At 39.4% G+C, this 25,285-nt stretch overlaps 2 protein-coding genes across 2 annotated transcripts in view; one reads left to right on the top strand and one right to left on the bottom strand.

Annotated features, from left to right (window-relative positions):
* Positions 1–4,416: 4,416 nt before the first annotated feature.
* LOC120080262 lies at positions 4,417–6,600 on the top strand. Its single transcript, XM_039034878.1, has 2 exons — positions 4,417–6,156; positions 6,352–6,600. Exons 1-2 carry the CDS (start codon positions 6,010–6,012, stop codon positions 6,544–6,546), a joined length of 342 nt encoding a protein of 113 aa, XP_038890806.1. The 5' UTR covers positions 4,417–6,009; the 3' UTR covers positions 6,547–6,600.
* A 3,725-nt stretch (positions 6,601–10,325) lies between these two features.
* Positions 10,326–25,285, bottom strand: part of LOC120079120 (beta-amyrin synthase-like) — a 23,559-nt gene continuing 8,599 nt past the window's right edge. The window contains exon 5 of the mRNA XM_039033302.1: positions 10,326–10,466. Coding sequence (XP_038889230.1) covers positions 10,326–10,466 — 141 coding nt within the window. The remainder of the gene's footprint in view (positions 10,467–25,285) is intronic.

Raw genomic sequence — 25,285 nt, 5'->3', positions numbered from 1 at the left:
AGGAGTGAGATCATACGTCGGTCATGAAGTTCCAAGAGGAGGAGATGTTGTCGGATAGTGAAGTCTGGAAGTAGCATCAACTTGGGACAAGGATATCTCCCAGAATACTCGTGCGTTTGGAGTGATTATAAAGCCACCTAAAAGCTAAAAGGGTCTAGTTATCATCGTGGGGCTTCCGAAGAAGAAGCTCCAAGGAATCGGGTTAGAGAATGAGTAAAAGATAGAAGGGTCGAACTGTAGGGTAAGCTGGGCTAGCTTGATCTTTTGAAGATTCCGATGAAACCACGAGGATTTATGAGCTAATATTTTGAGATAAGCTTCCTGAGACATTTTAGAGAATATTTGTAGAAGAAAGTAACTCCAGATAAAGCCTATAACTATGAGTAATCTGAGCTTTAAAGTGAATCTGAAATTTAGGGTTCAAAAGAGGAGCCCGGGAGATCAAGGAATTTCTAAGAGAAAGATTCCTATCCTTACTAAGGTGAGTGGTATTTTCCTTTATGTCTTAAAGTATATCTTTTAGAGTAAATTGTATATGCTGATATATAAATGAGTATCTAGCATGAGAATGAGATTATGTGATCGGGATGGTCAAGGGTTAATAGACCTAGTTCCTGAGCCCGAAAGAAAAACCTCACGGGATGGTCAGAGGATCGAGAGGTCTAGTTCCTGAGCCTGTGGGAGGATCCTCATATGGGATGGTTAGAGGGCCAACAAGCCTAGCTTCTGAGCCCATGAGCGGAGAGCTATGTGCACATAGAAGACATAGGAAACAAAGGAAAACGAAAAGAGTAAGCGTTGTAATTAATAACAAGTAACTATCTACCGTATGTGTAGGTAGAGAATAGACTCATTCAAGGCTGAGGTTTGAATGTAACCTTGTATTTATGATATGCTTTTTTTATGAGTTGAAATAGACTCCAAAAGTTGCTTACCACTCATTGAGCTTTGTGAAACTCATTTTGTTATTTCATGTTTTCTTCCTAGGTAGCGAAAGGTTAGGAGTTCCAGGGTGCTGCTAAGGTCAAGGTCTGCTACATGCCACAGTTGCACTTCCAGAGGGTTTTAAGAGTGGTTGTTGTAAACTTTGCAGTTAAGTCTTGGAATTGTATAAACATTACATTGCTGTAATAAAATGGGCCTACTTAATTAGTAGTTGTTATCTCCTTGACTTAAAGTTTGCACAAAGTAAAGAGGTTCAGTTGGACAGTATGTATCAGAAAAGGGTGGTATCTGCGGTCCCTCACGCCTCTCCTCGAGCTCAGGAGTGCAGGCTTAGGGCAGGATCTGACAATGATCATGTTCTAAAAATAACCTAAAGGTTTATAGGATAAGGTTGGATGCCTTATCCTGGTGATACTATGATAAGACCCACTTTGCAATAGTTACAAGTGGTTTGATCCTGTTCATCTGAAGACATATGAGTGGGGGTATGTTATACAAAGAGTTTGTATAAGATCGGACTACGGAATATTTAATTTCTCTTTGTAAATTCGTTAACTGGTGTGATTTATATTTCATAGGATGATCGTGTGTGACTTGATCTTAATCTTGAGTGATTTATGAACTCTTGTTAGTGAGACCAGTCTTTTGATTTCATGGGTGAGAGTGCTCCAAGTTGCTGACTCAATAAGCCTACCATTTTGGAATCTTTACCAGATGGGGAGCTAGGAACATAACTTCACAAGATGTAATTCACTCCTTCTCGTATCGGGTAAGTAGGTAGATGAGTAGTTCTCTTAAGTGTTGATTTCGATCAAGAGGCTCCACCCTCTCACTGGCCCAAGAGGGACTTAGTTTATGATTGAACCATAAACAAATTGTCCATTAAAGAAATTAGTGGTATTTAAGAAAATGATGTAATTTCAAGGGTGAAATGAACATTTGATCCAGTTGTAATTATGAATAACTCATAAGGGATCGACTTGTTTAAATTGATTATATCTATGGACACAACTTTTCCTACAGTGCATAGGAGTTCAACTATGGGTCTATAGTTGTTTGCCATGTAGTTAGTGAATGAAGATTAATTTAATTAAAGAGTTTAATTAATTAATCTTGTATAATTGGAGCTTATAATTTGTAGGTTCATAAGGTCCCCTTGCTTGCTCACCACTAACCAACAAGGATCAAATATATTGAAATTGAAATGTTCAAATTTTTTAGGAAAAATATTAATTGTATTGGATGCAATTAATACATGATTTATTATAAATCTTAATTTGAATGAGATTCAAATTATAACTATATAATATGGAGAATTAAGTTATTTGAATATGATTCAAATAATTAATTACTTATTTGGATGAGATCTATATAAATAAATAAATAAATAAATTAATTAATTTGAATAAGATTTGAATTAAATAAATAACAAGAAAATTATTTATTTGAATATGATTCAACTAATTAATTATTTAAATTGGATGAGATAAAGGAATGAGAGAATATATATTGGATATTAGTAAATAAATAAATACTGTAGAGAATAAATATTTAAATATCATTTAAATATTTAAACCATGTAATATAAGATATTAATTGGATAAATATCTTATAATATTGGATATTATTAAATATTTAATTAAAAAACTATGCAGAGGGGTTATCTCATTAGGTGTAACTATAAATAGGACCCTAGGGAGCCCTTGTGGAACATATATATGCTCTAAATCATAATATCTACAATCATTATATAGAGATTTTGTTGCCAAGAAAAATTCTCCCAATAATGCATTCCCATATATGCTCTAAATTCTCCCAATAAAAAAATTATTAGCAATAATTGACATAAGTCAACTTGTATCTAGGGTTAAGAACTATAGCAACATATAACAATGGTCTTCTCACTTGTAGTTATACCCCAATACTTGTTGAATTTTGTCAGCATACTTAATGTCATCTAACTCAATAATGCATTCTCATACAACGACTATTCACGAATTATTTCTTGGATCAAACAAAGTTCATGAAAATATGTTTGACGAAATCACATACATAGATGCAGAAAACTTTATCGTTACCTTTAAGAAAATCTTTAGGAACTCTACAAACACTTTTGTGTGATCCCAATCTTCAATAGTAAGAATATCATCATTTGACAAATAACTTTGGTCATGCTCCTCTAATCTTTCAAATGACTTTTGACACTTAGTCGCTCCATCCAACGTAGTGAAAGTTGAATTCCATCATGTTAGAACATCCATCATAACAATTTTTTGTTGACATCTTATCTTCTTTAGCAAAATCTTTGAATATTTGTAGTCTTGCAAGAGATGACCTAACATACTTCACAACATTTCTAATTCGAATTATGGACATCTGCAAATTTTTTAAAGCATCATTAATAAATAAATTAAAAATTTGAGCACAATATCTAACTTGAATAAATTCACCATCCAACACAGCTCCATTTTTACCTCTATACTTTTTAACCAAATATGCAACGACTCCATCATTTGAACTCGCATTATTGACCATCATGGTAAAAAGTCTATCAAACCCCAACTTTTTAAGCATTTTTCAATTACTCTACCTATCGTATCTCCTTTATGATTAGGTATTTGAAAAATGTTTATAATTCTTTTCTGCAAATTCCAATCACCATTAATTAAAAGAGCCGTTATAACCATGTAATTAATATTTCGCACGGAAGTCCATGTATCAGTGGTTAAACAAACTCTTTGGTCACTTTGAGTTAATGCACTCTTTAACTTTTTTTTTCCTCCCCCATGTACATTTGAAAACAATTCTTTGTAACAGTCAGTCTTGATGGAATTACAAACTTTGGATTTAGTGTCCGACAAAATCCATGAAATCCTTTACTTTCTACAAACTTAGATGGCAATTCATCTAATATGATCATACAAGCAAGCATTGTTTCAAAATTTTCTTAAGTGAAGGATGTAGCCATCAAACTACTTTTCGAATCTCCCTCTCCTTCAATATAATCTTTTGCCTCATTTGTATCCTTCTTACATTTCTCTAAATATCTTTTTAGACTTTTTGTACTATTTCTCTTTGATTTACAGGCATATGTAGTCTCACAGTAATAAAGTTTGGAGATAATCAAATATTAAGTCTCATTTATGCTTATGGTAAAAAAATATCCATATCTTCTTCAATTTTTAATAATGTTGCAAAAAAGTTGTTATCTAAAAGTACAAAAATGATAGTCAATGAAATATAAAGTTGAGAATATTAGAAGCCATTCATTGATCACTTTTGTCATCATTTCAGCCTTTTTGTTATGCTTTGTTTTGAAAAGCAAAGACCCAAATCAATTGTACTCACACCCATGTTGAAAAGTACTAGGCCTCTATACTAGAGAAAGAGACTAACAACAAAAAATTTCCAACTTTGAAAGCCAGAATATAAAACATTGAGTACATATTAATAATAGCATGGAAATCATCAGAAGTGTAGCAAATAAGTGCAACTATTAACAACGACTTTATTCGAGCTGAAGAGGAAATGGATGATAGTAGCAGAAGTTCTTGGACTCAATTTTCTTGGGTTGCAAAAGTTTAGTAGAAAAAATGCTTGATGACTCGATTATAGCACAATAGATAAGATTCAATTAAGTGAGATTACCTGAAATATAAGCAAACAAAACCAATTTGACAAATGAATTAGATGCTGGGGGATCTTGCTTCGAAATAGGGATGACAACGACAGTGGCGAAGAAGTCCACGATAGCAGTGAACGGAGAGAGAGAAGAGCGGCGGACAGAGACAGAGACACGGAGTTGATGGATAGAGAGATAGGGGCGGACAGAGAGAGAGATGAGTAATCTACCGAATTCGAATGAGAAAAAATGAAGAAGTAATCCTACTTAAGCGGATCAGGCGAACCAGCGAACTGAATCGAACCTTTTCAATTCAATTTGGTTCAGTTCAATCAAAATTTTAATTTGAAAGGTTCGGTTTCTTACATCCTTACATTAAACCAACTCTTGAATCAAATTACCTCCATCAAACTTGATAGGAGCAATTTCCTTCCACAGAAGAACTTAGCTCTCCCTATTTTGAAGAGTTACTGGTTGTTTGGTCACCTCACCGACGAGAAGAATTGTCCACCTATGTTTATTCAACCTGAAGTTATTATTGCTACGACAGCTCAACTAGTGACTCCAGCAATCCCTAGAGTGACGATATCAGAATTTGAAACACCTGGAGCTTCAAGCTCAACAATCACCGTGCAAACCACTGTCAACCTACTGTATAAGTCGTGGATAGCTACTGATCAGCTCCTTTTAGGTTGGCTATATAACTCTATTATTCTAAAAGTCGCCACTGAAGTTATGAGTCATGAGACTGCAAAGGTTTGTGGGATGTCTTGCAAGAATTGTTCGATGTTTAATCTTGCATTGAGAAGGACTATTTGAGGTGGGTATTTCAATCCACTCATAAAGGATCCTTGAAAATGAGTGACTATCTTCATATAATGAAATCTCACTCAGATAATTTGGAGCAAGCTAGAAGTTCTATTCCACAAAGAACCTTGGTTTCTCAAGTTATTTTGGGACTTGATGAGGATTATAATCCAATTGTTTCTACGATTCAAGGAAAGATGAATATCAAGTGGACAGATCTTCAGTCTGAGTCGTTGATCTATGAGAAATTCCTTGGACTCCAAAATACTCAGAATGTGAGCTCGTTTGGAGGATCTACCACTGTTAACATGACCACAAGCAAGAACATTAACTCAAGAAGCCAAACACAGTATCAAAGTCGCTTCAATGGCAACAAACCTCCTCAACAATAAAAATATAATGGACAACGCAGAAATGGTTGTGATAGAGGCAAGGGACACTGGAATAATCGCCTAGTCTGCCAGCTGTGCTCTAAGATTGGGCATAGCTCTCCATAGTGCTATCCACTATACAACAAACCAATTCGATACAAATCCAAAAGGTGAACAAATTAATCAAGGACAAAACTATCTAGGAAAGCAATCTTCAAACCAAGGGCACCATCTCTTACAGGTCCAATCGGTAATCAAGCATTCATGGCCACCCAAAGCACGAATCCATTTGTTGCAACACCTAAGTCAGTTACCGATCTTATATGGTATATTGCCAATGGAACCTCAAACCATGTTGCCTCCGACCATAGCAGCCTGACTAACTCTTATGATTATGGAGGTAAAGCAAAGGTAATTGTTGAGAATGGCAGTACACTGCCTATAACTCATATTTGTTCATAAAATATATCTACTGATGTTGGATTATTAAATCTTCATAATGTTTTGTTTGTGCCTGTTATTGTAAAGAATCTCATAAGTGTGTCTAAGCTTGTACAAGATAACAAAGTGTGTATTGAATTTCCCACTCGTTATTGTCTCATTAAGGATATCACCACGAGCCAGGTGCTGATGAAGAGGGAGCTTGATGATGGTCTATACAGGATTGGGCCAATGAAAGCCACTGGTAGTGCGTCAGATTTGGGAAAAACCAGTTTAAAGTTAGATGTACAGATAATTGCGTACTCTGTAGTAGCTAAGAATACTAGTTTCAATGTACTGTCCAAGTTCATTTTGCATTAGAGGCTTGGACATTCTTCTACTAAAGTCTTGAATGATGTAGTTAAACTTTTTAATCTACCAGTGAAAACAAATGAACAAGTTACTTTATGTGAAGCTTGTAAGTTTGAGAAGTTTCACGCCCTTCCCTTCTCTTCATCTCTCTCTCTCATGCTAGCTCTCCTTTTGATTTAATTCATTCTGATCTGTGGGGTCCTACACTGGTAATGCCAACTGAAGGATGTCATTACTATATGCATTTCATTGATTATTTCAGCAGGTTTGTTTGAATTTATCCGCTTAAATTAAAAAGTGATGTCACACCTGTGTATAATCACTTTAGTGTATTTAGTAAAAATCAATTTAGGGTGCAAACCAAAGCCTTACAAATAAACAATGGAGGAGAATATATAAAAATCCAAAAGTTGGTGTAGAAAGTCGCCATAAATCTTAAGTATCAAGATCTTCTAAAAAATTAGACTTGGGTTCTTGTACCACCACTGTTACACCCCATCCTAGATTACCCTCTTAAACCAGAAGAGGATGTGACGGCAGTAGTTACCAACTCTTTTGTGGCACTTACTACCTAAATGATATCCTTAACCTGCTGAGGAAATCCTGGAAATACATTTGTAAGATTCAGTATGCTAATTGAACTTAAAACAACTTTAGCAACATCAGGGCTCAACATTCAACATATTACAACATATATATAGAAATAGAGTTTAGTGGGTCCTAACACTTATCCATAATCTCTAACATGAACTTGTGTACAGATACTTGCAGAGCGAACACCTAAACTTCTCTTTGGACTTAATCTCTAATATGGAATCCTTGAGTGACAGAGTAGCAGGGCAGCTAGCTTTTGGGGAGATGTCCACTACTTGGGGAAAAGTAAAACATTTAAAATATGTGAGCTATTCGCCTAGTGAGTGACTAGTAAAACATAAACATCATGCTTTGAATTGAAAATTGCCAAGTAAACTCATACTTAAAACATTTTCTTCAAACATAACATACATATCTGAAAACATAGCTTAACATAATTCTTATTTGAGAGAGAACCCTTTTGCTCAATCCCTCAATGTCAAACCTTAGTTGGTGTGTGATGCGTGTTTAATACGATGAAATAATGGTGTAGAATGCGATGGTGGAATATGCGTTATGCATGCAAGTTTTCTCAGCAAGATCCAAGTATAAATCCTACTAAGTTGCTTGGTAAGCCAAGGATCGAACACAGGAACTAAGGAAACAGAATGCGATTGTAATTTTTGATTACTTTATTGTGACAAATAAATCAATGTGTTGGTTGGTTTGTTGTTTTAAGGTATAAAGTTTATGCGGCAGAATTGAGAAAAGAGCTAATAATGCGAAAGATACAATGAGTATGTGGAGGAACGGGTTGAGAAGGTCTTTAGCTAGCATTTCCTAAGAATGTGTTCAAGCTATGCGATCATGCTACAATCATGCGACAGTAATTCATTTTCCAATACAAATGCGATAGCTCCTAGTTTTAGGACGCATGTGATGTATGCGATGATGTCTATAGAGCTTATTCCTAAGTCTCTACTTCTTGCCTATGTGATGATGAATGATGCACACAGGTACAAGATGACCGCATACAATCATATCCTATCTCTAGAGTGCATGCGATGCGTTAATAGCAAATAGAACTTATTCCTAAGCTTCTATCTCTTGATTATGCAGCTCTAATCTGACTCTCCCGAGTCTAGATTCTAATCTGACTTTTCCAAGCCTAGATTCTATCCTTAGACTACCTTCCCAAGTATCTCTAAAGGACGAATGACGCGTACATAATACAAGATGATCGCATAAAGTGAAGATCCCAGGTTATGCTAACTAAGTGCTTTTCAACCCATTCGACAGTTTTAGCTACTCATGCGTACTGTAAAGAGAGTGAAATTTCCATTTTATAAATAAGTTCAGAATACAAAATGACAATAGAAGAATAAAGGTAGAAAGCCTAGTAGCAATTCTTGCTTCCCAAGGCTTTTACACTGAGTGATTTCTATTCTGCCCATAAGATGTTCTTGCTTCCGCAAGAGTTGGCCCTCTCTCTGTTTTCGACACTACCCGACACTCTTCCGAGTTAACTAGGATGATCTCTCAGCGTATTCTCCCTTCACTCGCTTCCGCCTTCTAAGTAAAAGAAAACTATGAACAAGGCTAGCTATCTTCTATATGGTGAGCTCTCTGAATTGCACGAACTCCTTCAACGAAGGTGACCTTCGGTATTTATAGAGCTTCAGGGTGAAGAACTTTTTCTTTCGAATGATTCCACTGATGGGACGTCAATAATTCTCTGTGTTATGCGTCGAATATTTTTCACCGAAAAGTTGAGTGTACTTGCTACAGTATGTCGTTAACGGCTTGTCAACTTAATTAGGAATCGACCGTCATCAGCTTTCTGTCCCATCGTGATTTATTAAGCTTTCACCTTGATGTGCCGGCTCTATGTTGTCACCTTCTTGAGCAGATTTTCACGAATGCAAACGATCGCATAGCTTTGCGGTCGCAATCTCTTATGCGCTCGGGCGCTAATTTCATTAGATCGCAATTTCGCCTTGCGTCAACGCATTTTCCTGCATAAAATACATAAGTTAGCTGTTTTAATGCGATGGACGCATGCGATCGCAATGTTGCAAACTTAATGCTTTTGGACGTAATATTATATATTTTTACCGTCACAATCCTGCATTGTTTTATATCTTTGTGCTGTAATAATGTGCATTTCTGCCCATTATCAGTGTGGAATGCTCTTAACACAACCAACGTCAATTCTACCTACGTGCACATGTTAATAACTAAGTACCGTCAAACCTTAGGTATTACAGCCTAGATACCTTCTTCTAGTCTTTCGAAATCGACTTAACATATTCATCATAAAACTCATTCATTGAAAATATTTACATTTGAAAGCATAGTAACATGAACATGAGCTTTAACATCTTAATCATATAAACATAAACTTCTAATGTATGCTTTGTGTAAATAAAGAATATAAATACTTAAACATGCTTTTGTATACTTCCTTTTAACTAGCATGTGATAATAACTTTTGAAATTGGGTTTGCTTGGGAAACATTCTTTAAAATAAGCTAGCATGATTATGAACTTTACGTAAAATATGAATTATTAAAACATTAGGAAAACATTTAGTTTGTCACTCACAGCCTTGGGCATTTTTCCTACGGTTGAAAAGCCATTCCTATTGCTGTTAACTCTATGGATATGAATAACATGATTAGCCAATAATAATGATCTCTTTGTGAGACTATCTCAAATAAAAAAGCTTAACATTTGAATTGAAACATCATCTTTCAACCCAACGCACATAACTTCCCTATGTGTTCAACATTTAAAATTTTCTTGACGTATATGGCTTAGCTATGAGGCCAACCATCATCAGCTCATGCGTCAATGCATGGTATCTTAGGCACTCAACCAACCGCACACTAATGCCCACACAATGCCTTCTTTGCGCTCACAACTTTAGCACAAGCCCATATAGCCTAACGCACGCCAGCACACCCTTGCGGACAGTTCAATGCATGCCTTGCACCCAACTAGCTCCTCATGCACATCAACAGACTGCCTGGGTTGAGCTACTTGCTTGCTCAACTGTTGCAGCTACCACTTGTTTAACCAAATTTCATATTCAAATTTTAGCTCAAATAACTAATTTTTCGGACCTTATCTTTGAAAACTTCCTTCTACAAACTTGTTTCAAAATGTCTTAACATGCTTAAATTCCTCGTGGATTGTTCAGAAACCTCCTATCCTCACCATTGGCTTAGATTCATCCGATCACTTGACCTTCTTGAAGTTTTCTTCAAACTCGTACTCAAATCCTGAGGAGATTCCTCCTGGCAGCCTTGGACTTCAACTACACTCAATACTTGATCATATAGCTCTGGAATCACCTTAATAGCATGGATATTTTTATCAAACCAACCTCTTAAATTGAGGCTCTCCTTTATATAGCTAAGACTGCATGCTTCAACTTAAGGCCAACGTGCTAGCTAGCCCACTATGTGGATTTAATTCTCCTAACCTTGATAGTTGGCTTAACTCAAGTTGGTGGTTAAACTATGATTGCCTCTTAAATTAACACATGTTTCAACACCCTCTGACCATCACATAGTAGCCTTGGACGCATGTTCCAACTAGGCAACGCACCCCTTGGCGCATTTTACGCTCATCGTCTTGCCTAAGGCCATCGCATGACCTGCCTGCCCACACAACGCATCTGGCCAACGCATGCTAACATCTCCTTGCGCTATCGCTGAGCATGATGGCTAGCGCATGACCTTTGCCTTGACACTTGTGGTCAACTACCTTCCATCATGTGCGCCATCGCCTCTTCAATTATCGTGTAGGCTATCGACGAATGCCAAAGCCTCACCTAACCAACGCATTCAGCAGCCCCAACACCTAGGCGCCTTGCTATGTCGCACCCATCCTTGCCCATCTAACCTCACATGGGCTTGGCCAACACATCACCCATGCTAAGTATGGCCTCTCCTATGACCACCACTTAGCCCTATGGTCAGCACCATCCTTCACATCTCAGCACCCAAAATTAACCTCAAGATGCTAGGCTACCGCACACCTCAACCACCTTCAATGCATCAAGGCTTCCAACGCATGGGCACAATTAGCTTCCACACTTACCCAAAATTTTCCTTACTAAGTGTCATTAATACCTTGCTACTAGAGAGTCCTATTTTTCAACATCCTATGCCTGGTTACATAGAGTTACTTTACCATTTACAAAATTTTGCACCTCCTCTGCCTTTTGGTGGGTCACAACAAACACTCTACCCTGTTGCTGAAGTCGTCCTACTACTCCCTTCTGTTTAACTCCATTGGAACCTTCATCTCTGGCTCTAGTTGCCTTTGGTTAATCCACTATCTGAGCAGTCACCTTCCGTTCTACTTGAGTTTCACGAACTAACTGAGGACATTCTCTTTTGAAATGGCTTGTCTATCCACACTGCAAACAGACGTTTCTCCAATAATAACACACCCCCAGATGATACTTGCCACAGTTCACACATAGGGGTTTCTCACCTATACTAGCTATAGACTCACTAGTATGTCCAAAAATTGATCTACTAATTGAATCAACTGCAGGTCTCGATCTCTTCTTATTCGCACCTGGTGACAGAAAATTAGAAGTTAAATTATTGAACAACTAAAAATACCCTGGACGTGGTATGCGATGCATGTTCCTAAGATATGTGTTAATAGTCATGCATCGATGGTCATGTATTAGAATGATAATGCATTAACGAATGTATGCGATGACCATGCGTCCTGCCACAAGTTTTCTTGCGCTCACGCCAAGTATAACGTGAACGCAAGCTTTTCAGGTAATCCGAGGTCGAAAACAAGGATTTGTAGCTATATGTATACGATAATGTGCATACGACGGTTTAAATAAAAAAATGGAAAGGAGGTTGCTAAGTTAACCCTACTCCTACTTCTATCTAAAGGACAACGCAATGAGAATATGCATGAGAGGTAGAGATACGACAACACTTGACATGAAATAAATGTATGGGAAAATAGATAAAATGTGGAGATGATTTCATTGCAACCCTTAAAAGTGACCGCAAGGGCAACCTTAGACAACGCAAGCCATGCAATCATGCTACACACACGTGAACCTAACTCTAGGATGTATGCGGTGTATCTGCGATATTGCCGAGAAGCCTATACCTGCCTAGACCTCCATAACCAACTCACTAGCTCTCGTCGCATGAGCATGGCTGTCATATAGCCCCTTATCCTACTTCTTGGACGCATGTAATATCTAATCTGTAGGATGCATACGCTGTGTGATAGTAAATGGAGCTTATCCCTAAGTTTCCCATTCTTGCCTATGTGTTCCAATCCGCTCTTTCGAGTTTTAGGTTTGGGTTTTAGAATACTCTCCCAAGTATGCCTAAATGATGAATGAAGCACTCATATGACAAGGTAACCACATGAACTTTGCTGACCTAAGATTGTTCCTATCCCTAGTGAACAACGCATACATTGCTTAATGCGACCAACCACTTACCCTCCCAGGCAGTTGGTTGTTGCTGACTCTATTCACAGACAAGAAATGCGTTAGCCTATAGACAGGCGTTGCCAAAGATTCATATCCCTAATCCACTAAGAAAATAAGGTTAGTAACACACTCACATAACGCACATCTCTCGATGGGTTGCTACATGCTTTATATCCCTAATCCACATGACTAAGTATGCGATACCCAAGTAATCCTACTAAGTGTTGCAATAAAAATAAAGATGCCAAGTAAGAAGATGGAGATGGAGTCGAAGGAGACAGAGAAATGCATTGAAAACAAATTGTATTAATTCTTTGATCACAAAATGTCATACAATACAATATGAGAAAAGAAAAGAAAATGAAATGATTGGCTAGAAGCAAAGACTTGCTTCCAGCGGATGTGCGTCAAGGCTGCCAGTGGTGCCATGATTGGGCGGTGGAGCTGACTCTCTCGAGATCTAGCTCTGGTCGAGGGCTCCGGTCGTCATTCGGAATGGATGAAGGAGGTGAAGAACTCTCAAGCGTCTTCTCATGCATTTTGTTTGGATCACAAGGATCCGCCCTAGGCGGACCTCAGGCGAAAACCTTGGATAACTTGAATTTCTACTCACTGGCTTCTATTTATAGAGCTTGGGTTGCCGACAGCATTAATGGATTGCTCTGAGTCTGACATTCGGCGCGTTAGTTCTTTCTGAACCTCTGCCACTAATCGTGTGGTGGGTGAAATGTCAACATTATCTTTTGGTTTTTCTCGAGGAAGATGCGTTGTTGCGTTTATTCCACTAACCTTGTATTGATCCCATTAGTATGCGTTGTCGCGTAGGTGCAATCATTCAATGATCGTATTCGCTTAATACCGCAACTCTACACGATGACCGCAATCGCTAGGCGAGTGCAACTCCCATGCGATGGACACATACGGCTGATTACCGCAACATCCATGCGTTGATCGATGCGTTTGCCTTTGCGATGGAGAGTTTCTCTGCATGCGGTCATCTATGCGGTGGTCCGATTTCCACTTCAAGTCCATTTCCTGTTTTAGCTACAAAAATAGAACATTGAACGCATAATAACGCAAAATAACGGGTTAGCTAAGATTCAACATGCTGATCGCCGCAAGCTCATTTTCTCGTGAATTCTTGTCATGATTACCGCATATTCTGCTTAACAACCTTCATAATTTTAAGTAAAAGGCCTAAGATGACATGCATTTCTGCATGTCATCACACCCCCAAACTTTACATCATGTTTGTTCTCAAGCATGCGTTATATTTAAGAAATTCTAACTCATCTTCATGCTTTCCTTTGCGATGACCAGCTTCTCAAAATATAATTTCCTCATACCTCTGACCATCACCGCAATTTTCTCCTCCACTTTGGCTGCTTCTTCAAAAAGATCTTTTCCAAGTTTATATCTGGCAAGCCTTTGTTCAAAAACTTTTTCTTCATTCACCGCAACTTTGTGTTTAACTTTTGAGAATGCGTTCATTCAAAATTCTTCAAAAAATTTTGCAATGGCTTATTAAAATTCAGCGTTGAACCTGGTTACGCCCTTTGTTTTGGCTTACCCCTATGTGTGTCATGCGGGCATCTAACTTCGGTTGCGTTCCATATTCAACTCAACTCTTGTCTCATTTGATTTGGCTTGCGCTGGACATAGGAGTTGTGCTAATGCGTTGATCCTGGTTACTTGCCCTCGTTTTGGCTTGCCCCCACGTGTATCGTGTGGACATCCAACTACGAGCAAGTGCCTTTCACAATTTAACTCTTATCAAAAAGGGTTTTCCCCATTGTGTTGATAGTGGAGTTATTATTCTCAAAAACTCGCTTCATTTTTTTTTAAATGATCGTAATGCAATGAATGCAATTCTCTAAGACCGCTGCCACCCCCAAACTAAGAGGTTGGCAGTGTTCTTATCACAAAGCTAAAAACAAAATTACAAGAATGCAGTAATAAATGTTTGAACAAAGGTTTACACAAAATAAAGCTTAAGACTTTCAAATTTTGAAGGGGCTAATAAAAGTAAAGAATGCCTTGCGTTGATTAGATAGAAGATGTGGTGAACTATACATACCATCATAGAAACATCGCAAAACAACGCAATCGAGAAAGAAAGAATTTCAAAAGGATAAGGCATACAAGATAAGAAGAAAAGACCTTAGGCGGAACAATGCATGTGATAATGTGTTGGAATTCACGCGATCGAAGCCATGCGTTGAAGGATGAAAGGAATTCTTTTATTGTTCTGCGAACCGAGGAGACTTATTGTTGCACCTTCAAGAGCAAACGTACCACAGCCAAGGAAGCAGCCATATATCCAAAATAACAATGAAAATAAAAATAACCTACACTAAGAAAGCAAGTTAAAGATAGAGTAAAAGACGTCCCTGGAAAAATTGGAATGTTGTCACCGTACGGAGTCTTCCATGCAGGAGATTGCTCTCAACTACTTAGGTTAAGTTGCCTTGACCATTGGAACTTCCGGCAATTGTTGGGCGCATACGGCCGTCATGTGCTTAAAATTACCTTAAGCTCTTTTGCAACTGATTACCCTTTTACCTTGGGGTCAATACTGGCTTTCAGCGCATTGCCTACACTTCAATATTATTTGCAACCTGGTGGCACAAGCTGCAATACAACCAAGATAAAAAGTTTGCTCGCAGAGACACAAAACTTAGCAAACATTTAGCTGCCAAGTCCCCGGCAACGGCACCAAAAACTTGGTGATGGAAAATTAGAAGTCAAATTATTCAATAATTAAAAATCCCTTGGACGTGGTATGCGATGCATGTTCCTAAGATTTGCGTTAATAGTCATACTTCGATGGTCATGTGTTAGAATGATAATACGTTAATGAATGTATGCGATGACCATGCGTCCTGCCATAAGTTTTCTTACGCTCACGCCAAATATAATGCGAACGCAAGTTTCTCAGTTAATCTGAGGTCAAACACAGGGACTTGTAGCTATATGTATACGGTAATGTGCATACGACGGTTTAAATAAAAGAATGGAAGGGAGGTTGCTAATCTAACCCTACTTCTACTCCTATCTAATAGATAACGCAATGAGAATATGCATGAGAGGTAAAGACACGACAACACTTGACATGAAATAAATGTATGGGAAAATAGATAAAATGTGGAGATGGTTTCATTGCAACCTTTAAGAGTGACCGCAAGGGCAACCTTAGTCAACGCAAGCCATGCAATCATGCTACACACACATGAACCTAACTCTAGGACGTATAGGGTGTATCTGCGATATTGCCGAGAAACCTATGCCTGCCTAGACCTCCATAACCAGTTCACTAGCTCCCACCGCATGAGCGTGGCTGCCGCATAACCCCTTATCCTACTTCTTGGATGCATGCAATATCCAATCTATAGGGTGCATACGTTGTGTGATAGCAAACAGAGCTTATCCCTAAGTTCCCCGTTCTTACCTATGCATTCCAATCCGCTCTTCCGAGTCTTAGATTTAGGTCCCAAGTATGCCTAAATAATGAATGAAGCGCTCATATGAGAAGGTAACCGCATGAACTTTGTTGACCTAAGATTGTTCCTATCCCTAGTGAACAATGCATACATTACTTAATGCGACCAACCACTTACCCTCCCAGGCAGTTGGTTGTTGCTGACTCTATTCACAGACAAGCAATGCGTTAACCTATAGACAAGCGTTGCCGAAGGTTTACACTAAGAAAATAAGGTTAGTCACACACTCACACAATGCACACCTCTCATGGATTGCTACATGCTTCATATCCCTAATCCACATGATTAAGTATACGATACCCAAGCAATTCCACTAAGTGTTGCAACGAAAATAAAGATGCTAAGTAAGAAGATGGAGATGGAGTCGAAGGAGACAGAGAAATGCATTGAAAACAAATTGTATTAATTCCTTAATCACAAAATGTCATACAATACAATATGAGAAAAGAAAGGAAAATGAAATGACCGGCTGGAAGCAAAGACTTGCTTCTAGCGGATGTGCGTCAAGACTGCTAGTGGTGCCATGGATGGGCGGTGGAGCTGACTCTCTCGAGATCTAGCTCTGGTCGAGGGCTACAGTCGTCATTCGAAATGGATGAAAGAGGTGAAGAACTCTCAAGCGTCTTCTCACGTATTTTGTCTAGATCACAAGGATCCATCCAGGCGAACCTCAGGCGAAAATCTTGGATAACTTGAATTTCTGCTCATCAACTTTTATTTATAGAGCTTGGTTTGCCGATAGTATTAATGGATTGCTCTGAGTCTAACATTCGACGCGTTAGACCTTTCTGAACCTTTGCCACTAACGGCGTGGTGGGTAAAATGTCAACATCATCTTTTGATTGAGGTAGATGCATTGATGCGTTCATTCCATCAACCTTGCATTGATCCCATTAGTATGCGTTGTCGCGTAGGCGTAATCATTCAATGACCGCATTCGCTTAATACTGCAACTCTACACAATGACCGCAATCGCTAGGCGAGCGCAACTCCCATGCGATGGACGCATATGGCTGATTACCGCAACATCCATGCATTGATCGATGCGTTTGCCTTTGCGATGGAGAGTTTCTCCGCATGCGGTGGTCCGGTTTCCGCATTTGCGTCCATTTCTTGTTTTAGCTACAACAATAGAACATTGAACGCATAATAACGCAAAATAATGGGTTAGCTGAGATTCAACATGTTGATCGCCGTAAGCTCATTTTCTCGTGAATTTCTATCATGATTGTCGCATATTCGGCTTAACAACCTTCCTAATTCTAAGTAAAAGGCCTAAGATGACATGCATTTCTGCATGTCATTAGCACCCTACTGGCTCACAGCTCTCTGTCCTTTCATAACTGTCTATCAAGAGAAATAAGGCTTGAAACTCTTACCTCTCGATTCTGCTAAAGCTCTTTGTTGCTCTTTTTCTTCGTTTCTGCACCTGATCAACATCGACTAGACTCTTCTCAATGCTAATGGCCATCTCCACGGACTGAATGAAATGTTCAGTTAATGTTAACGTATGCTAATGTATGGCATCTCCTACGACCACCACTAAGCCCTATGGTCGGCGCCATCCTTCACGTCTTAGCGCCCAAAATTAACCTCAAGATGCTTGGTTGTCGCACACCTCAACCACCTTCATTGCATCAAGGCTTCTAATGCATGGGCACATTTAGCTTCCACACTTAGCCAAACTTTTCCTTACTAAGTGTCATCAATTCCTTGCTACCCAAGAGCCCTATTTCTCAACTCTCTTTTCCTTCTTCTTTTAACCATCTTCAAGCCTTCCCTACAAACATAATATTAACTTTTACTTAATTTTAATTAATATACTAATTATCATACTTAAGTAGGGAAAATAGAGTTCGAGGTTTACAACCACCACCTATTCTTACCATTGTTGGATAACAGATTGGTTCTTCAGATCAAAAGACACCCCAACGGATCTATCAATATGTACAAGGCTCGGGTTGTTGTAAAAGGCTTTCATCAAAGTTCTGGCATCAATTTTTTCGAGACATTCAATCTTGTTGTGAAGGTGTCCACTTTCTGGGTTATTATATCCCTTGTTGGCTTGTTTAATTGGAAGATCCATCATTTGGACTTTACACCTTCCTCAATTGACGTCTTGATGAGGATGTACTTATGGCCCAGACCCCCTGAGTATGTTGATTCCAACTTTCCCACATATATGTGTTAATTGAATAAAGCTATTTATGGATTAAAACAGACACCTCGTGCTTAGAATAATATGGTCAAGTATGTTTTAGTTGCCCGGGTCCTTGTTCATTTACATCCATTGTTCTGCTACTAGTCTATGTTGATGACATTATCCTCCTCGAAAACAATTAGTCATTAATAGGCCATTTCACTAGTGCGCTTGATCATAAATTTTCCTCAAAAGATCTTAAGCAATTGAATTAAATTCTCAGAGACTAGGTAATTTGAACGCCTTCGGGTCATGACATCTCTCAAGCTGGCACCTACCTCATTTGTCGTACGCAAGCATTTTTCTACTACTTATGGCACTCCTACGTCTGATCCCTATATTTATTGCAACATTATTGGGGCCTTGCAATACTTGACGAACACCTAACCAAGCATTACCTATATTGTAAACCGTCTGAGTCAATTCCTAAAGTAATTGTCTGATGTTCATTGGCAAAGGGTGAAAGTCCGTTCATTGGCAAAGGGATGAACACCCCATCCGACATTACCTATATTGTGAACCATTTGATCAGACATTACCTATATTCATTCTACACTATCTCAGTGGTACAAAAGATATGGGCCTTCTAATTTCTCCTTTAGATGATTTTTAACATTGTAGATTTTTAAAATGTTGATTTGGCTTCCAAAGTGAATGACCAAAAATATTTTACCGCTTACTGATGGAGGAAATTAGGAGGTCAATTTTACTCAACCACCAAAATCCCGTGGATGCGGTATGCGATGATGTTTTTAAGATATGCGTTGATAGTCATGCGTCAATAGTCATGCGTTGGAATGATAATGCATTAATGAATGTATGCGATGACCATGCATCCTGCCAAAGGTTTTCTTGCGCTCACACCAAGTATAACGCGTGTCTCTTATACACATCTAGATGTGTATAAGAGACAGCTCCTACGTCGAACACAGGGACTTGTAGCTATATGATTACGGTGATGTGCATGCGGCAATTTAAATAAAAGAATGGAAGGGATGTTGCTACGTTAATCCTACTCCTACTCCTATCTAACAGACAACGCAATGAGAATGTGCATGAAAGGTAGAGACACGAAAAATCTTGACATGAAATAAATGTATGGAAAAATAGATAAAATGCGGAGATGTTCTCATTGCAACCCTTAAGAGTGACCGCAAAGGCAACCTTAGTTAACGCAAGTCATGCAATCATGCTACACACACATGAACCTAACTCTAGGACGTATGCGATGTATCTGTGATATTGCCGAGAAGCCTATGCCTGCCTAGACCTCCATAACCAGCTCACTAGCTCTAGCCGCATGAGCGTGGCTACCACATAACCTCTTATCCTACTTCCTGGACGCATGCAAATCCATTCTGTAGGATGCATACGCTATGTGAAGCAACAGAGCTTATTTCTAAGATCCCCATTCTTGCCTATGCGTTCCAATCCGCTCTCCCGAGTCTTAGATTTGTGTTTTAGACTACTCTCCCTAGTATGCCTAAATGATGAATGAAGCATTCATAGGACAAGGTAACCGCATGAACTTTGTTGACCTACGATAGTTACTATCCCTAGTGAACAATGGATACATTGCTTAATACGACCAACCACTTACCCTCCCGGGCAGTTGGTTATTGCTGACTTTACTCATAGACAAGTAATGCGTTAGCCTATAGACAGGCGTTGCAACAGCTTCACTCCAAGAAAATAAGATTATTCACACACTCGCGCAACGTACACCTCTCGGTGGGTTGCTACATGTTTCATATCCCTAATCCATTTGACTAAGTAGGCGATACCTAAGCAATCCCACTGAGTATTGCAATGAATGTAAAGATGATAAGCAAGAAGATGAAAATGGAGTCGACGGAAACAAGGAAGTGAATTGAAAACAAATTGTATTAATTCCTTAAGCACAAAATGTCATACAATACAATGTAAGAAAAGAAAGGGAAATAGAATGACTGGTTGGAAGCATAGACTTGCTTCCAGCGGATGTGCGTCAAGGCTACCGGTGGTGGCATGGATGGGCGAAAAAGCTGACTCTTTCGAGATCTAGCTCCGGTCAAAGGCTCCAGTCGTCACTCAGAATGGATGAAGGAGGTGAAGAACTCTCAGCCATCTTCTCACACAGTTTGTCTCGATCACGGGGAAAATCCCCGGATTGAGGGATAATCTCCGGACAACTTGAATTTCAGCTCATCGGCTTCTATTTATAGAGCTTGGGTCGTCGACAACATTAATGGGACTGCTCTGAGTCTGACGTACGACTCGTTAGTCCTTTCTGATCCTCTTCCACTAACGGCGTGGTAGGTGAAATGTCACTATCAGATTTGGATTTTCTCGAGGTAGATGCATTGATGCGTTCATTCCACCTACCTTGCGTTGATCTATTAGTTTGCGTTGTCGCCCAGCTGCAATCATTCAATGAGTGCATTCACTTAATGCTGCAACTCTACACAATGACTGCAATCGCCTGACGAGCACAACTCCCATGCGATGGACGCATACGGCTGATTACCGCAACATCCATGCATTGATCGATGCATTTGCCCTTGCGATGGAGTGTTTCTCCACATGCGGTCGTCTATGCAGTGGTTCGATTTCTGCGTTTGCGTCCATTTCCTGTTTTAACTACAAAAATAGAACATTGAACGCATAATAACACAAAATAATGGGCTAGGTGAGATTCAACAGGCTGATCGACGCAAACTCTTTTTCTCGTGAATTCCTATCATGATTGACGCATATTCTGCCTAACAACCTTCATAATCCTAAGTAAAAGACCTAAGATGACATGCATTTCCGCATGTCATCACCAACCCCCAAACTTAAAATCATGCTTGTCCTCAAGCATGCGTTATACTTAAGAAATTCTTACTCACTTTCATGCTTTCCTTTGCGATGACCAGCTTCTCAGAATATAATTTACACACACCTTTGACCATCACCACAATGCTCTCCTCCTCTTTGACTGCTTCTTCAAAAAGATCTTATCTAAGTTTAGATCCGACAAGCCTTTGCTCAAAAACTTTTATTCATTCATCGCAATTTTTGTGTTTAGCTTTTGAGAATGCGTTCATTCAAAAATACTTCAAAACTTTGCGATGGCTTATTCATATGCAGTGTTGAACCTGGTTATGCCCTTCATCTTGGTTTACCCCCACGTGTGTCATGCGGGCATCTAACTTCGGTTGCGTTCCATATTCAACTCAACTCTTGTCTCATTTGTTTTGGCTTGCGTCGGACAAAGGAGTTGTGCTTATGTGCTAATCCTTGCTACTTGCCTTCGTTTTGGCTTGCCTCCACATGTATCATGCGGACATCCAACTTCGAACAAGTGACTTTCACAGCTTAACTCTTATCAACATTGGTTTCCTTATTGCATTGATAGTGGAGTTATTATTCTCAAAATCTCACTTCAATTTATTTTAACATGATCACAATGCAATGAACGCAATTCTCCGAAACCGCTGCCACCCCCAAACTTAGAGGTTGACAACGTTCTCACCGCAAAGCTAGAAACAAAATTACAAGAATGCGATAATAAATGTTTGAACAAAGGTTTGCACAAAATAAAACTTAATACTTTCAAAATTTTAAGAAGCTAATAAAAATAAAGAATGCCTTACATTGATTAGTTAGAGAATGCGGTGAACTATACATACCATCGTAGAAACATCGCAAAACAGCGCAATCAGGAAAAAGAGAATTTCAAAAGGATAAGGCATACAAGATAACAAGAAAAAACCTTAAGCGGAACAACGCATGTGCTCATGCGTTGGAATCCACGTGATTGAAGCCATGCGTTAAAGGGTGAAAGGAATTCCTCCGTTGAACTACGAACCAATGAGACTTATTGTTGCACCTACAAGAGCAAACGTACCACAACCAAGGAAGTAGCCATATATCCAAAATAACAATGAAAATAAGATAAAATTAACCTATACTAAGAAAACAAAGTAAAGATAGAGCAAAGACGTCCCTGGAAAAGTAAGAGTGCTGTCACCGCAAGGAGTCTTCCATGCAGGAGATGGCTCTCAACTGCTTGGGTCAAGTTGCCTTAACCATTGGAACTTCCGGCAATAGTTGGGCGCATATTGGCCACCATGAGCTTAGAACTATCTTCAGCTCTTTTGCGACTGATTGCCCTTCTACCTTGGGGTCAACATTGACTTTCAGCGCATCGCCTATATTTCAATATTGTTTGCAACCTGGTCGCACAAGCTGTAATACTCCCAAGATAAGACGTTTGCTCGCAGAGACACAAAACTTAACAAACATTTAGTTACCAAGTCCCCGGTAACAACGCCAAAAACTTTATGGCGGAAATTAGGAGGTCAATTTTACTCGACAACCAAAATCCCATAGACGCGGTATGCGATGCATGTTCTTAAGATATACATTGATAGTCATGTGTCGATAGTCATGCGTTGGAATGATAATGCGTTAACGAATGTATGTGATGACCATGCGTCCTGCCACAAGTTTTCTTGCGCTCACGCCAAGTATAACGCGAACACAAGTTTCTCGGGTGATCCGAGGTCAAACACAGGAACTTGTAGCTATATGATTATGGTGATGTGCATGCGGCGGTTTAAATAAAAGAATGGAAGGGATATTGTTACGTTAATCCTACTCCTACTCCTATCTAACAGACAACGCAATGAGAAGATGCATGAAAGGTAGAGACATGACAAATCTTGACATGAAATAAATGTATGGGAAAATAGATAAAATGCGGAGATGTTCTCATTGTAACACTTAAGAGTGACCGCAAGGGCAACCTTAGTCAGCGCAAGCCATGCAATCATGCTACACACACATGAACCTAACTCTAGAACGTATGCGGTATATCTGCGATATTGCCGAGAAGCCTATGCCTGCCTAGACCTCCATAACCAGCTCACTAGCTCTCGCCGCATGAGCATGGCTGCCGCATAACCCCTTATCCTACTTCCTGGACGCATGCAAATCCATTCTGTGGGGTGCATACGTTGTGTGAAGCAAACAGAGCTCATCTCTAAGATCCCCATTCTTGCCTATGCATTCCAATCCGCTCTCTCGAATCTTAGATTTGTGTTTTAGACTACTCTCCCAAGTATGCCTAAATGATGAATGAAGCATTCATAGGACAAGGTAACCGCATGAACTATGTTGACCTATGATTATTACTATTCCTAGTGAACAATGCATACATTGCTTAATACGACCAACCACTTACCCTCCCAGGCAGTTGGTTGTTGCTGAATTTACTCATAGACAAGTAACGCGTTAGCCTATAGACAGGCGTTGCAGCAACTTCATTCCAAGAAAATAAGATTACTCACACACTCGCGCAACGCACACCTCTCGGTGGGTTGCTACATGCTTCATATCTCTAATCCACATGACTAAGTAGGCGATACCTAAGCAATCCCACTGAGTGTTGCAATGAATGTAAAGATGCTAAGCAAGAAGATGGAGATGGAGTCGAAGGAAACAGGGAAGTGAATTGAAAACAAATTGTATTAATTCCCTAAGCACAAAGTGTCATACAATACAATGTAAGAAAAAAAAAGGGAAATAGAATGACCGGCTGGAAGCAAAGACTTGCTTCCAGCAGATATGCGTCAAGGCTATCGGTGGTGGCACGGATGGGCGGAAGAGCTGACTCTCTCGAGATCTAGCTCCGATCGAAGGCTCCGGTCGTCACTCAGAATGGATGAAGGAGGTAAAGAACTCTCATCCATCTTCTCACGCAGTTTGTCTAGATCATGGGGAAAATCCCCAGATTGAGGGATAATCTCCAGACAACTTGAATTTCAACTCATCGGCTTCTATTTATAGAGCTTGGGTCGCCAACAACATTAATTGGACTGCTTTAAGTCTGACGTTCAGCTCGTTAGTCCTTTCTGATCCTCTGCCACTAACGACGTGGTAGGTGAAATGTCACTATCAGCTTTGGATTTTCTCGAGGTAGATGCATTGATGCGTTCATTCCACGTACCTTGCACTGATCTATTAGTTTGCATTGTTGCCCAGCCGCAATCATTCAATGAGCGCATTCGTTTAATGCTGCAACTCTACACAATGACTGCAATTGCCTGACGAGCGCAACTCCCATGCGATGGACGCATACGGCTGATTACCACAACATCCATGCGTTGATCGATGTATTTGCCTTTATGATGGAGTGTTTCTCCGCATGTGGTCGTCTATGCGGTGGTCCGGTTTCCACGTTTACGTGCATTTCTTGTTTTAACTACAAAAATAGAACTTGAACGCATAATAACGAAAAATAACGGGTTGGATGAGATTCAACAGGTTGATCGACACAAACTCTTTTTCTTGTGAATTCCTATCATGATTGACGCATATTCTGCCTAACAACTTTCATAATTCTAAGTAAAAGGCCTAAGATGACATGCATTTCTGCATGTCATCACTAACCCCCAAACTTAAAATCATGTTTGTCCTCAAGCATGCGTTATACTTAAGAAATTCTAAGTCACCTTCATGCTTTCCTTTGCGATGACCAACTTCTCAGAATATAATTTACACACACCTTTGACTATCATCGCAATGCTCTCCTCCACTTTGGCTGCTTCTTCAAAAAGATCTTGTCTAAGTTTAGATCTGGCAAGCCTTTGCTAAAAAACTTTTATTCATTCACCGCAATTTTTGTGTTTAGCTTTTGAGAATGTGTTCATTCAAAAATACTTCAAAACTTTACGATGGCTTATTCAAATGCGGTGTTGAACCTGGTTACGCCCTTCGTTTTGGCTTACTTTCATGTGTGTCATGCGGGCATCCAACTTCGGTTGCGTTCCATATTCAACTCAACTCTTGTCTCGTTTGTTTTGGCTTGCGTCGGACAGAGGAGTTGCGCTTATGCATTGATCCTGGCGACTTGCCTTCGTTTTGGCTTGCCCCCATGTGTGTCATGCGGACATCCAACTTCGAGCAAGTGCCTTTCACAGCTTAACACTGATCAACATGGGTTTTCCCATTGCGTTG

Source organism: Benincasa hispida, chromosome 6, assembly GCF_009727055.1.
Source record: "Benincasa hispida cultivar B227 chromosome 6, ASM972705v1, whole genome shotgun sequence".
NCBI lineage: Eukaryota > Viridiplantae > Streptophyta > Magnoliopsida > Cucurbitales > Cucurbitaceae > Benincasa > Benincasa hispida.
This window is presented reverse-complemented; position numbering and strand designations above follow the sequence as displayed.

What these genes read in the sequence shown, in the direction of transcription:
- LOC120080262 (XM_039034878.1), top strand. Translation starts at nt 6,010, where the DNA reads ATGGCCACCCAAAGCACGAATCCATTTGTTGCAACACCTAAGTCAGTT. An exon ending in ATTATGGAGGTAAAGCAAAG is followed by an intron (nt 6,157 to 6,351) that starts GTAATTGTTGAG and finishes TGTCTCATTAAG; the next exon opens with GATATCACCACGAGCCAGGT.